We start from the raw sequence: 14,080 nt of genomic DNA on the forward strand, positions 1-14,080 counted from the left end.
TCATTTCAAAGCTAAATTACACCCAGGGATTGGTACTATTTTAGCACTAGCTCAAGAACAGGAGCATGAAAGGAAAACAGAACTTGCCTCAGAAGTGAATGAATACATCTTAGTGAGATACAGAGATAAATGTGTAGTAAATAGTGACATTAAAAGTGTCATCATTAAAAGTGAGACATTAACAACAATTGACTTGACATGCACAAAGAAAGGTAACCATAAAAGACAGACAGAGAGGTCAGAAGAAGACTTTTGCTGCAAAGGGTCTGGCCTAAACCATATATGAGCATTTACATACCAACAACAAGCCTAGACGGCAGACAAACCCCTTGACAACAAGGTGTGACACGACCAACACAGGGTCTCCCCTCTGCCACTGCAGGGGCCAGCGACTCCTGAAGCAACCACTGTGACACTAGCGTGCACCCAAGTGTCAAATAACATATTAACAGCTATGTTTTACTAGCTAATTCATTTAACAAATGAGCTCTATTTTTCCCTGTGGATGTGAGAAGGCATGTCTCAGTAGCCATGTGTGTGTGTGTGTATGTGTGTGTGTTGCACCTAGTATTTTTGGAGCGTAGTGAACCAAGAGGAACATAGAAACCAAGGGGTAATTATACCAACATTCTTGAAAGAAAGCCCAGCGTAGGTCTACAGATTCTTGAGTTCGCTTGTGTATCAACGTGAGTGTGTGTGTGTGCGCGCATGCAAACTCTGTGTGTTTGCAAAGACCAACCTCATGTTTAAAGACAAACCACTCAAAAGACAGTAAAGCTATTGAAATGCAAATTAGACATACAAACACATGGTTAGCTCTCCATCCCCCCTAAAACTCTCCAAAAAGGAGCATGGGATCCAATAAGTGCCTTTGGAGGGAAGCTATCCAGTGACACACCCCATTTGGCTAGCATGTGTGTCAAATCTACTTTACAGTGACATAATGTGAACTTGGTGTGCCTCGGAAACAAAATAATGACAACAGCATTCACCACGCAGATGCATCAAACTGAATAATATTTGTCAGTGCTCTACATTGTCTCCATTCATTCACAGAGCGAAGCAAGAATATTTTTCTACCTTTTGTTTGGCTGCAGGAAGTGAACAGGGGCATGGGGCATCTGGCACAAACAACCTAACAATAGAGCCGCACACACACACACACACTCATATGCATCTGGAATTTAAAAAAAAAAAAAAAAAAAGTTGGATCAGCAAAGCAATGTTCACAAGAATATCCCGGAGACTGCGGTCATAAAAATGTCATTCTGCAACACCCCTCCCAATCCTTTACATTTTTGTTTGCTTCGATAACTTGAGATTCGTGGGTGTATTTTATTTTTTGTCTTCCCTCTGCTTTCCGCCCCAATTCCTTAGCCCTCGCCAGGGAACTACCTCACTTCCTCTTCCTGCTTCCCTCACAGGAAGAGAGCCGAGCGGCGCTGCAGTGGCCACCGACCACCCGGCTGTAAGACCCTGCCTTCGTTTGTTCCTGGCCAGATAATAGGCGGGGACGCAGCCAAGACAAACAATGGCTCCGGTGATTGTGTGTACCTATCAAACGTCCTCATGGTTCAGACAGTTATAAAGGACAAATGTTTAAGAGCAAGCGTTCAACACTTAAATATGACAGCGAGAAATATCTATCACCTCAAGGTGAAGTTCGGCACCTTGATAATCATGGTGATATTTGGTTTGCGTGTGCCAAGTTGGCAGAAGTAAAACAGATTACAAATGTGAAAAGAATCAGGCCAGCACTCAAGTTTCAGAGCCAACTACACTACTGAAAATACTACACGTCCTGGCAAACTAATTATGCAACTGATTGCACGTAATTCCTTCTGTGCAATGTCATTTCTGGAACAGCACATTCGAGACACATTCTTTTTCATGTTTAGATTGTCTTTTTTTTTAGTGACAACTGTTTTAGAGGAATGAAAGCAAGTGCGGATAGATTTAGCTGGTCTAAAATACACACCAGTTGACAAGTACTTTGTCAGCTTTGTGCCATTTTGACCCTGTTGACTTGAGGCTAGGAGCTATAGGAGCAACATAAGGTATCAGCAGCATGTAATTTCCTGACTGCAAAAGGTAACCTTCTGCTAGTACATAAACCAGACCTTCCTCGTGTTTGGGAACCCCATCATCATCACTGGTTGTCTGGTTGGCTTGGACGTAGAAAGACAGCTGGATAGATTCATCTCTGAAGCTGACCAGACCAGAACTTCTGGTCCTACTGAGGGGTCAACACAGGATGTCTGAAACATGTCCGTCAGCTGGGACAGAGACAGATTGAATGTGGCTAAAACTGAACCGGCCTCATTGGGACAACAGTTACATGGATTTTAGAAAATGCTTCTCTCTGTATTTACATAAATGTTTGACTACATGGAGAGAAATACAGAGAAATCCTCTCAGGAGGAATGAAAATGTCAGCACATTAGTTCTGGCTGATGTGAATGAGCAAAAACAACACAGTGAGACACACTTCTTCTCAGCGGGAAAGAGAGATGAGAGCGATTATTAGCAGATAACATGACTAATAAGAGCCAAGCCGAAGCTAATCGAGATCTCATATGGATCACGAGTGACTTTTCTCCTGGAATTTAGCCAAAACTGAACTGGTGAGTGGCCGGTCAGGGATAAGCTTCATCCACTGCCCAACGGTATCGATTTCTAAAATTATCTTTTCTTTGCTTTTCTTTTGCCTGCTCTCACCCTCATCTCATCTGCTCCCTGTGCTTATTTCAACTCTGCTCTGGCCCTTCTCTCCTTTCCTGTGGCAGGAAATTCTCACAATTGCCGGCCACAGTTTCCCTCCATCGCAGGAGGGTCTGGCTTGGCTGAGTCTGAATGCTAAGCTCCAGTGGGAGTTTGTCAGCAGCTAGCAAACAAAGGATGCTGCTCCCCACCTCAAAGGCTCTGCTACATACATGGCAAACTGGATGTCAAGAGTCTGAATACAGTTATCACTGGGGCTGGGTCTTTGAAGTTGGCAGATTGAGAAGAATGCTTGACTAACAACTGTTGTGAATTGAGGTGGCTTATCTGGAATTACCCGAACATGGCGAGGTCTCGGAGTGCCAACTGTGAAACAACCCAAAAAGCAGTCAAGAGGGTTGTTATCAACTCCAGGTCTGAGTGGGTCTTTCTGAAAGAGCTGCAAAGTGGGTCTAGACAGGTGATGTGATAAACCAGGCCAGACTCAGTAGTTATCTACAATAATCAAGGCAAGGAGCCAAGATGCTGCCAGTGTTTGTCCTTTACCTCAACAGTGACAAGGACAAACTGTATTCTTGAACTTGAAGAACATGTTTCTTACTGATTCATGATCTTAGACTTTGTGAAACTATGTCCTGGTTGAACACAATGTCCATTACAGCTTGTGTCAGTATGATAACATCTGGTCAACTAGAAATACCTTTTTTTTTTTAATGTGACCAATGTAAATTCCCTCGAGTACTCTGCTGGAATGCAAAGATGGGTGATAACAGATTTTATTCCTGATGGGTATCATGTTTTGTGATTCCACGACTGAGACAGCTGGCGTTCCCTGAGAAGCTCTGGCTGTTAGCTAAGTGAGACGGTGCCAGGAATATCACCATCTGGCTGGCCTCAAGCTATGCCCCATTGACACACACACACACACACACACACACACACACACACACACACACAAAAGAATAATGAGGTTACTACCACGGTCCAATCCAGTTATCTACCATCAGCCGGCGCAGGCACGCATACACGGACACATACGCATGCAAACACACAGCTGGCCAAGATGGATCATCACAGAGCTAACCCCAAAGGCCCCTGTGCTCCCTGATGACAGATTTATGCTCACACAGAGGGTCCTAGATGTGGATCAGGTGACCAGGCATACTGAAAGCATCTGATAGGCTTTCCACAGACAGATGACAGCGTACCTGCCAGGACCCCCTTAATAACTATTCATAAACAGATGTCAGGACAGGGAAGGTAACAGCAAAAATGAACATTTGTGTCTTCTCACAGGACATAAAGAAACTGTGTGCCAGATGGATGTAAATCCTGCAGATAAGGCCTCAGCTCACATCCTGTTTCACAGAGTGACAATGAAACATGCTTCCTTCATTTGCTCTTCTCTCAGAACAGCCAGCATCTAGCCACTAAACTACTACTACTATTAAACCATCTTGTCCTATCCCTGATTGAAAGAAACAGAAACACGTGTAGTGACAGAGATTTGTGGTTCCTTTTATTACTGTTACCAGATTACTCTTCTGTCTATTTAAGAGTCACTCTTAAGTGTGTGTGTCAGTGTCGTGTCTCAGCTTATGGATATATGGCTCAACTGAACCCAACTGTGCTCCTATCTGTTCAGACCTGAGGTAGCTGATAAGAAGCCATGTGTTGGAACAAACCGTTGAAACAGTTGAGACAGAGGGCCAATGCCCACAAATTAAGTTACACCGGCCAACGCTGCTGAAAACAGGATCTTATACAGCTTCAACACATCCCCTCAAACTTAACAAAAGGTCGGCACTCAGGCAAAAGGCACAAGCAGTTAAACAAAATGTATAGGCACCGAGATGGCAGAAGTGTCGCGGACTGGTACAATACCAATAATCTTACAGAACACTAAATACGATTTAGGCTGAATATTCCAGTTCACGACCCTGTTTCCCCACACGGATCAAAGTTTCGTTTTAATCCAATTCAAACAAGAGCGTGCTAACCTGCCACAGGGTCGCCTCGGCTGTGTGCGTAAAAGTGGGAGATTTTAGACAAAGATGTGTATGGAGTCTGGAAAGCATCCCTGATAAGCTGGTGTGTAATGTGGGAAAGGTTGTAAGTAAAATAAACCTGGGGGGTTTTAGTGAGCCGTGAACAGGAGTGGGGACATTGGAGACACGGAGTTATGGGCAAAGCGGCGAGATTTCTTATCTGACAGCCCGCAGCAGTGTGCCTTAAAGAAGACTTAGAGAGTGTTTTACTGAAGCTGAAATTCAAGCAGATCTCCAGAATCTTACATATTAAAAGTGTCTAGTAACAGGCATGTTGTGGACTATTACTAACAGGTTCAGGCTGTATGTGTCTCCTTATTGATAATCACGAAACCACAGAATGTATGACCATTTTTTTTAACTTTTAAAAAGACATTTTAAAATAATTCTTTTACAAAACACTTATGGTAATTTCTAAAACAGACTTACGTGTTAGTATCATTTTACAAAGTCTCGTTCGCGACCAGCCTCAGCATAAAACTCCCGGCTGCGCCCCGGCAGGCTCCGACTGTCCAAAGTCAGGTCTACTCCACTGTTAAAGCGAAGCCCGCATGATAAATCCAGAGAAAACTCAAACTACACAATCGGCAACAAGTGTCCTCTGACCGTTGCGCGAGACAGTAAATCCATGGTTATAAATTGATTGGGCTGCGATTGACAGAATTCCACAATCTTCAAATCCTCCCGACGCCGTGTGTCCCTGCGTGCAGCGCGAAGCGGTCCCCCAGCAGGAATGTGAATGGAGAGTAGAGTGATTCAAGCTTTAGGAATGGGCAACTCTGCCGTGGCTCCACCCCACCTCCACCCGCTCCGCTGCTCCCCACCTGATAGAGGCTGGAGACACACTCAGTTCATAATGTGTAGGGTGAAGTTTATAACGAGTGCAATATCTGTCATAAAGCGGTCAAAGCGCACAAATCATCGAAGCTGCTCTTATCAGCTGCTCGTTTATTTTACCGTAACCTCTGATAATCTCATTTATTTGTCTGTTTGTTTATTTGCTGTTCATTTAATGTACTAAGTTATAAGCCATATGTTTCATAAATGTTACAGCAACCTTTATAAATCGAAAGTAGACTCCCCAGTATTCATTTCAGCTCAACCAAATCCGTCCAGTAGGCAGCAATTGACTCGGAGGTTGGCACCCAGTTTGCATATCATTAGAAAATACTGGAGACAACTGAGAGACGCTCCTTTGTGCGCCGAGATTAGTCTGAAAGGCGCAAGTGGTGCAGTGAAAAGAGAAATGTTGCAGGTATGGTAATGCCTTTGCCTTTGGCGCGCCTGACGCACGTACACCACGCTCAGGTTGACTCTGCAACAACAAGTCTGGATGATGTAAAGTTGATAGTATTACACTTTGATCACGCTTTGTAAGTATCTACAAAGAATAAGTAATTATATGACAAAAAGACGAATGTAAAACAACTTCAATACCATGAGGGCACACAGTTTGTGGAGGTGGGGGGCGGAGGGGGGGGGGGGGGGGGGGGGCGGAGGGGGGGTGCATTACTCATTTATAATTGGTCTATTTCAAAACAGCCTGTCGAGTTTTCCAGTTTCCCCTCTTCCCCACAATCCTTCGGGACTTTTCATCCACGGTTTTCCAAGAACTCTTCAACGACATCAGCATTTTGGCATCAGCCAGCTCTGTGTTGTTGTCATAGTAACACACAGGCGCTGAGGTGGTGCACAAAGGGAGAGCCAAACGAGTCACCATGTGGCAGGGAAATACATGTAATCCAAAGCTTGGACGGTGAGTGAGGAGTCAGAGTGGGGAAAGGATGATGCAGAAAACCCTGGCTAACTGTGCAGTCTGCTGTTGGCTGCCATACAAGGCCCAGCTGACAGAGTCACAAGTGATTCACTCAGAAGAGATCCTGCCAGCTAATAAAGTCAGTAAAATCACGAGGCTTTTATCATTAAAGGCACATAAGGAGGGCTGGGTATCATTTTAAATTTTTACATTAGTTTCGGTATAACAAAATAATACATTTTTTCAATACTGCATTCAGTTTCAAGAATATAAACATGTTTCACCTACAAAACTCTCCCCTTTTATCAAATTTCATAATGCATCAGTGCTGACTTGTCTTAATTCTGTTTGAGGCCCTTTTTGAAAACATGAAAACATGCTTAACAGCATCGCATCACCTCAAAACTTTACACATTTTCCTAATTTCATGGATGATTTTGGACAATTTTTTTTCCTGTTTGGGGTCTCAGCTGTAAAACAATGGATTTTCATGTTCTCTATATCTGTCATTGGTGTTGATGGTACATTTTACTTAACACTATCCAACCCAAATTCCAAATTAGTCTGTTTGGATTTCTGTTATTTTACTTTATTTGATCAAAGAGTAAGTAAACAAAGAATCTGACAAAGCATTCAGTATCAACTTGACAGTTTTCAATATGTCACATTTCAGCCGGTACTCAAAAAGCATTGAGGTTTGCTACCCATATACAGCTAAAGAAAAAAATGATAGCTATATACTGTAGAGTAGGACTCAGTAATGTGACTAAAAATACACAGAGGATCATTAGAGGTCATACGTATTATGTCACCAGATCAGCACTAATATCAGTGCGCAAACAGCAAATACATAAACGGAAAACATGTGAGCTTTTGAGCTCATAAATTGGGGAAAACCTTGTGATTTCTATCCTAAATCTGTGACCTGAGGGTAAGGAGAACGATAATTATGTCTGTTTGTGTGTGTGTGTGTGTGTGAAGGAAAGCGGCTGAGATAGGGGAAGGATAGAGAGAGAGAGAGAGAGAGAGAGAGAGAGAGCAAAGAGAGGAAGGAGAGATGAAGAGAGATTACCAAACAAGGCCAAATCCCGGAGCCACAAAACCCGACCACCCAGAGGCTGCACCCAAAACCCCAACTCAAATCTACCCTCAGCTGAGATGGGTCAACAACCCTGCACAGAGATGAGAGGGTTCAAGCTCTCAAGTGTTTCTGTGGTGATAAATACACAATAATGCCAGCGCCTGTTGATGAACGTGTGTGGTAAAGTGTGAGAGACCAGACAAGCAGTCTGCTGCTGCTGCTGCCAGTCGCTCGGGGGCAAATGAGTGTGTCTTAAGAGTGTCTACAATTTTCATTCATCAAAGCTTGCCAAAGTCAGTTGCTTGTTTGGCTTATGATTCAGATATAGATCAAATACGCGCGAGTATAATGAGGGCTTTGGACAAAAGAGAGGAAATCAGGAGATGCAATCACGAGAGATTAGAGTCTGCATTAAATTCAACTTTTCTTTGGAAAAGTAAAAGAAATAACCACTTTTTTTTAAAGGTTTATCATGAGGGAATTTTAGTGGATTATCTTGTGATTCATAGTATATTGCACTCATGTTGCTAGCTGTTCCATATTTATTTAGAAACAAAAAAGCACAGGTGTTAAAAACAACACAAACCACAGACATTTTTATTTTTCATAAAATTGGCCCTTTAACTTGTTGCTGCTGGGTTGTTGGGTGAAGCTACTGTTGTAGGTTGTAAACTTTACAGTGTCACCTCTGACCCTGAGACACAAGGGGAGTGTCTGGAAGAGGAAAATAGAGAAAGTGAGTATGAAAAATGATAAAAGACCTTTAGATATAAGCCTTTATAGAGACAGTGATAGACAGAAATAAAGAGAAGACAGTGAAAACATATAAAAGACAGAAATATAAAAAAAAAGAAAATTGAGAGAAAGATTCAGAATAAAGATGAAAGACCCCCCCCCCTCCCTCCCTTGCCATAGAGAGCCCTCCTATGGGATTGCCTTGGGGTTTATGCTCCCCTCCTCTACCATTCCTAACCCCAAACAGCGGGGCCAGGTGAGGGTCAGCGGACGGACGTGTCAGTCCAACACACACATACAAACACCCAAGGCCGTGTCAACAAAGACTCACAAAAGAGATAACCAAATTATGGGTCTGCAGAGGTCATAGCACCTCTCCTGAAATAGAGATGAACATGTGTAAAACATGTCTGTTTTTGTGGGTAAAATTTCTTAAAATTAGGCCCTGAAGATGCTTTTCACCACCTAGCACAACCAACCAAAACAGGTGATTTATGTGTTTACTACAATGCCACTTACTCATCTTACTGTGTGTGTGATTGTGTTTTATTTAGAGACACAGAGGGCGAAAGAGAGAGAGGCTATCACTACTGATCTGTACGACCACCACTGTCCTTGAAACTTGAATCCAAATGCCTCCAATGACAAGCCCGTGTCCTCTGCCTTTCACTGATGCAGTTTGAGATAATGAGTTTAACTGCTGTGTGTTTGTGTGTGTGTGTGTGTGTGTGTGTGTGTGTGTGTGTGTGTGTGTGAGAGAGAGAGAGAGAGAGACCAAGAGAAGGGGAGGAAATAATCTTTTCATAACAGGAATCTCCAGAAATAGCTCATCCATGGTCTTTGGGATCAGCCCAATAAGACAGTGATTAGAGAGAGAGAGAGAAAGAAATGGAGAGAGAGAGAGAGAAAGAGGGAGAGAGAGAGAGAGAGAGCACATACTTCTACACACAATAGCGAGGAGGAAGTGTAGGGAGACAGCGGCCAGGACCAGCGCACACACAAACACACACACAAACAAAGGAAGTGTGAAGCAGACAGCGCACCAAATGCCTCGCCGACACCCTCTCCGGGCTTTGATGGACTGACCACGATCACAATAGAGGCAGGAGGCTGACACACACACTTACAAAAACAATGGATCTGTGTTGCACTAGCATGTATTTTTCATCCAGATGGTGGACTTCAAAAAAACAAGAGCTTCATGTTGGATCATCCATTTATAAGGTTCTTTTTGTCTACAGTAGAAGTAAGGGTGTATTTAGATTATGGCACAAGAACAAAAAAAAAAAATCTAAAGCAGGAAAAATGAACCATTGAGGGAAGGTTGTTGAAGATATGCATTGTGCAAGGATAATGAGCTTTTAAGTGATGGAGTCTTGAGTGTGGTTTAGTCTTCATACACATGCATGCATACATACACACACACACACACATTTCTTCAAGGCAAATTTAAAAAAAAAAAACTGAGCAGAGTCTTACATTTTAAACAAACTAAACTGACCAAAAATGAAAAAACATCAAGTTTCACATTTAATTAAGCTAAGTTAGGTTTCAAGTAGCCTGGATAATGTCCTCCTCTTCATAACAAGATTGATTGTAAAGAATCTTCATACCACGGACATTTTTCCTCCCAAAGTACCAGACACATCATTAAAAGTATAAACTGTTGTGTCTGAAAGAGACTCAATTACAGATGCTGGGTACAAGTACAGATGCTATAGACAGTAGGGCTGCAATTTACCCACTTACCCACCATAAACCAATGGATTATGATACCCAGTTTAGAGGTCCACTCAGTATTTAGTATCTAATACCCAACACAGGGCCTGTTCAGTTTAATCGGGTTGGGTAGGGTGCCATTTCATTGCTGCAGGTCTTGGGTCTTTAGGTCTAATACAGAGTGGATCAGAGTGGACTCACTATTAGCTCTTTTCATGTGGTATGTCACAATTATCACAGGAGAAAATGCATTTTTTGGGGCGAGAGAGTATGAACTGTGAAATGCAGGGAAATTGTGATACTCTTTGACTGCGACTGCTCGTTACTTGGTGGTGCATCATATGGCTCTCAGTGATAGTATTAGGGTCTGTTTGGATTGGTTTATGCATAATCATTGTGGGGTATTTCCGTATCGGGTTTGATTGACCTTGGTCTCCTTTAGACTGGTTTTCCATGGGTTTGGTTCAATTTAAGTCCAAAACAGACCTCTAACCTGGTAACATCTCAGCCCTGAACTTCTCAGATGTGTCAGACATCAGCAGTTTCATATTCAATTGCAAACTATTCTTTTACTCACATTTTCTTACTCAAACAAAAGGAGTACCTAGAACTATTAATGCCCTGAGTTAAATTTTTTTCCTCAGTTGACTGTAAATCCTGTTCTTTGAGAACTGACATCTTAAAAGAGTTAAATCACTGTTTCCCCCTAAATCACTACCATGTGTGGCTTTTGCTGAACCTTGGCTTTCAGACAATGGCAGCGAAAATTACAGTACTGGCCAACACTAATGTGTAAATGCTAAAGCAAACAGTGTGAAAGTTAACATATACATACATATGTACACTTACACACAGAAACACACATGTGCAAGGATAGTCACGCTGAGATCAGTGGTCCACATGTTGGAGTATCAGATATTATATTTACATTTAAACAGCCATGTTGCACACAATGTTAACTGTCTAGGAAATCCACTGATCAGCAGTTCCCTAATCTCTCTCTCATCCTGCAGGATGAAGAAGCCAAAAAAAGAACACACACACACATGCAAACAGACCCAGATTATTGCTCATATTTTTCATATTAGTCATGCATGAGGAAACCAGATTAGTGATGGTTTGCTTTAGGCTGGAAGAGGGATGGAATAGGAAGAGCAGAACCAGACAGGCAATTGTTTGGGATTTTGGAAAAAGGCAGAAAGGTATTAAGGGAGGAAAAAGTTGACATTAAAAGTTGCATTTGGAGGGTGCAGGAAAACAGAATAAACAGGTTGTTCAGATGGCAAGATGAGAAAGCAGGAAAAAGAGGAGAAAGTAAAGATTGTGAGGACACACAACAAACAATAGCATCCGATATTTATCATTCAGTGTTATTCCCTCCAAGTATTATAGTTAACATGTAAATTAAGTTGAACAAACTAGTATTCCACCTTTAAATGTTGTAAAAACTGCTGTGGTTTTACTATGCACACAGGTTTATTATTGACATTAATGTCACTGCTCAGACCCCAAAAACAGTATTTTATGGTAAAGTGCTGTTTTTCTAGGCTTGCAGTGAGTAAAATAGGCTGGTATGCTTTATTTCTACAAGCTCTAACACTGGAGAAATGGCATTTCAGCACATAAAGACTTACTATGTGTGTGACCACATTTTCTAAGAATTACAAGAGGTGGAGGTCTGCTTGGGAAACCAACTGAATACTTGGGGAGTGGTTAAGGATGCCAAGCATATGGCTGTGAAATGAACACACAGCAACATTTTGAGCTGCGCCGCTCTCCCTGGAAATTTCCAGAATTCCTATTCCAAACCAAGTGAGGTATAAAATACTTGCTGCTTGGAATAATTTGAACTCTACTTCCAAACTGAACACGCTGGCTCATCAGCTAGATCAAAATAATCCAAACTAATTTGTGTCTCACTCATCCTACATGACTATATTATTCATAAAACAAGCACTTAAAATACAGTTCCTTGTAAGAGATGGTTTTAGTTTTAGTTTTTTTTTGTGTTTTACATTAAGTCTGTTCTTTCCATGTTACCTCTCTTACCTCAAGCATTTTGTAATTACTTAAAGCTGCAATTCTCTATGGTCACCATTAAATTCCACAGTTCAGATTTCTTGGTCGCAATCGCGTTGCTGATCCCATGCCTTGCGTGTCTTGTATGCCAGCAGGTTATAGTGAGGATTTTGTCTCATTAGAGGGATGACAGAAATGTAGTGACAAGGATACCTGAGAATGTGATGTCTGTTGGTATTGTCTGACATCATGATGAATTGTTCTGGATAAGGGCAGAGTTGGCAGGTGTCTAGAAGAGTTGGCATGAGTGTATGCCAACTAACTTTCAGCAGCCATGAATCATGGGGCCTTGGGTGCAAAGTTTAGCCTTGCAACAACATTTGTGGAGGCTAAGTGAATAAGGAACAAGGTGGGAGTGGATGGATGTCCAACGTGCCAAGGAGATATATGACATCAGGATAAAAAAATGGGTGAGCGTGTGTGTGTTTCTTTCTGTTTGTATAAGTGGTATGTTATTATCTTGTAAATATTCCTATGTGTCCTGCATGTGCATGTCCATACTGAGGTGTCCCATTACACCTTTGACAATAGAAAGTGCAGAACTCTCTTCCCTCTTCTACTCTCTTTCCTGTTTTTGAATTTTGTCATGGAGTCCAATACATGTGGAGTGAAGACCAAATTCCAAAGTACCATATATCCATTCTTCCTCTGTGCAGAATCAGCCAATGAGTAACGCAGGAAGTTGATGCTATAGTCTTCCCTGCCCTGACCCATGACCTCCTTTGAACCCCGACCTCTAGCGAGCCACATGACAGACCATGCAGACATCTAGGCTGTCATGACAAACACAAACCAGGTTCAGCTGGGAGATTATTACTGATCCAGAGGCTCCTTTGCAAAAGTGCAACCAGGAGCCCAGAGAGTAAAGGTTTGAATTTCAGAGTGATTTCTGTCAACTCCCGACTTCTTACAGCTCCTGTGTCATTTTTCAGAAGATAAGATGAGAAAGTGGGCCACTACAGATCAAAGAGAAATGGGATAAAAGACAGACATACCATGACAAATCCTACATCAAAATCACAGATATAAGTGCCTAAAATCTAAGCAATCAATCTCTTCTTCATTGTAGAAAACCTTATTTGATAAAACTGATGCAGTGATTGAACTTTCAAAAGTTTTGATACTACAAGCCAAGATGTCAATCATCTTGAAATTGTAGAGGTTAGAAAAATATATTTCAGTCACTTAAAATCTATTTGTGTAAACTAAAAAATAATGCTTTCTTGATCTGTTATAGCAGTCTAATATCTGATTAATAGCTTACCTTTGGTATACCAAACCAAACAAGAAACATTTGGTGACTGTGGCTGATGTTGAGACAACTACAACTTTAATGACTATTGCATTGATTTGACTCTGTTGTGTTTATTGCATTGGTAGTAATCATCCAGTTAACATTTACTGTAATAAATATGACACTCTTTACAAAAAAAGATAAATACTTGTCACTGAAACTAGCTTATTGACAAAATTGCAGGTGCAATTCCAATAATTACTGCTGTTCTGCCCTCCAAGTAGAACACGTCAGATTAAAGGACTTTTTTGTCTCTCATTTTGCTTTCTGTGCAAGTAATTTTCTGCCCTTCAGCTTTTGTTTGACAAATCGCAGCAGGGAGGCCGACATCAGCCAGGGGATATGAACTCATTCCTCATGTGACAACCTTGACCTACTAAACTGGAGATGGGCATGAGACTCACAAGACAAATGCCTTGCACATGCAGGAATAAAGGAGATTCAGGCAGAAATAGTTTTTTGAGTGCGCCTGAGCACATCTATGCATGTGTGGACGTTTATTTGCATGCTTGACATGTTTTTAAGGTAGGTTTCTGTAAGCACTGACCAACAAGGAAGGTTTTTGATATGATTATGAAAGGCTTTACTTCAGTCGGAAAATCTGAATGTTTATCTTTATGCATAGCTGGCCCAAATTCAGTGCACAG

At 41.8% G+C, this 14,080-nt stretch overlaps 1 protein-coding gene across 9 annotated transcripts in view; it reads right to left on the reverse strand.

Moving 5' to 3' along the window:
* Nucleotides 1–14,080, reverse strand: part of dlc1 (DLC1 Rho GTPase activating protein) — an 89,732-nt gene that overhangs the window by 19,519 nt on the left and 56,133 nt on the right. The window contains exon 1 of one of the 9 annotated variants that reach the window (XM_044346922.1): nucleotides 5,199–5,524. The exons of the other annotated variants lie outside the window; for them this stretch is intronic. Coding sequence (XP_044202857.1) covers nucleotides 5,199–5,211 — 13 coding nt within the window. The 5' untranslated portion in view covers nucleotides 5,212–5,524. Of the gene's footprint in view, nucleotides 1–5,198; nucleotides 5,525–14,080 lie in introns of those variants that run through there. 9 annotated transcript variants of the gene reach the window in all.

The sequence above is a fragment of the Thunnus albacares genome, chromosome 3 (assembly GCF_914725855.1).
Source record: "Thunnus albacares chromosome 3, fThuAlb1.1, whole genome shotgun sequence".
Classification (NCBI taxonomy): domain Eukaryota; kingdom Metazoa; phylum Chordata; class Actinopteri; order Scombriformes; family Scombridae; genus Thunnus; species Thunnus albacares.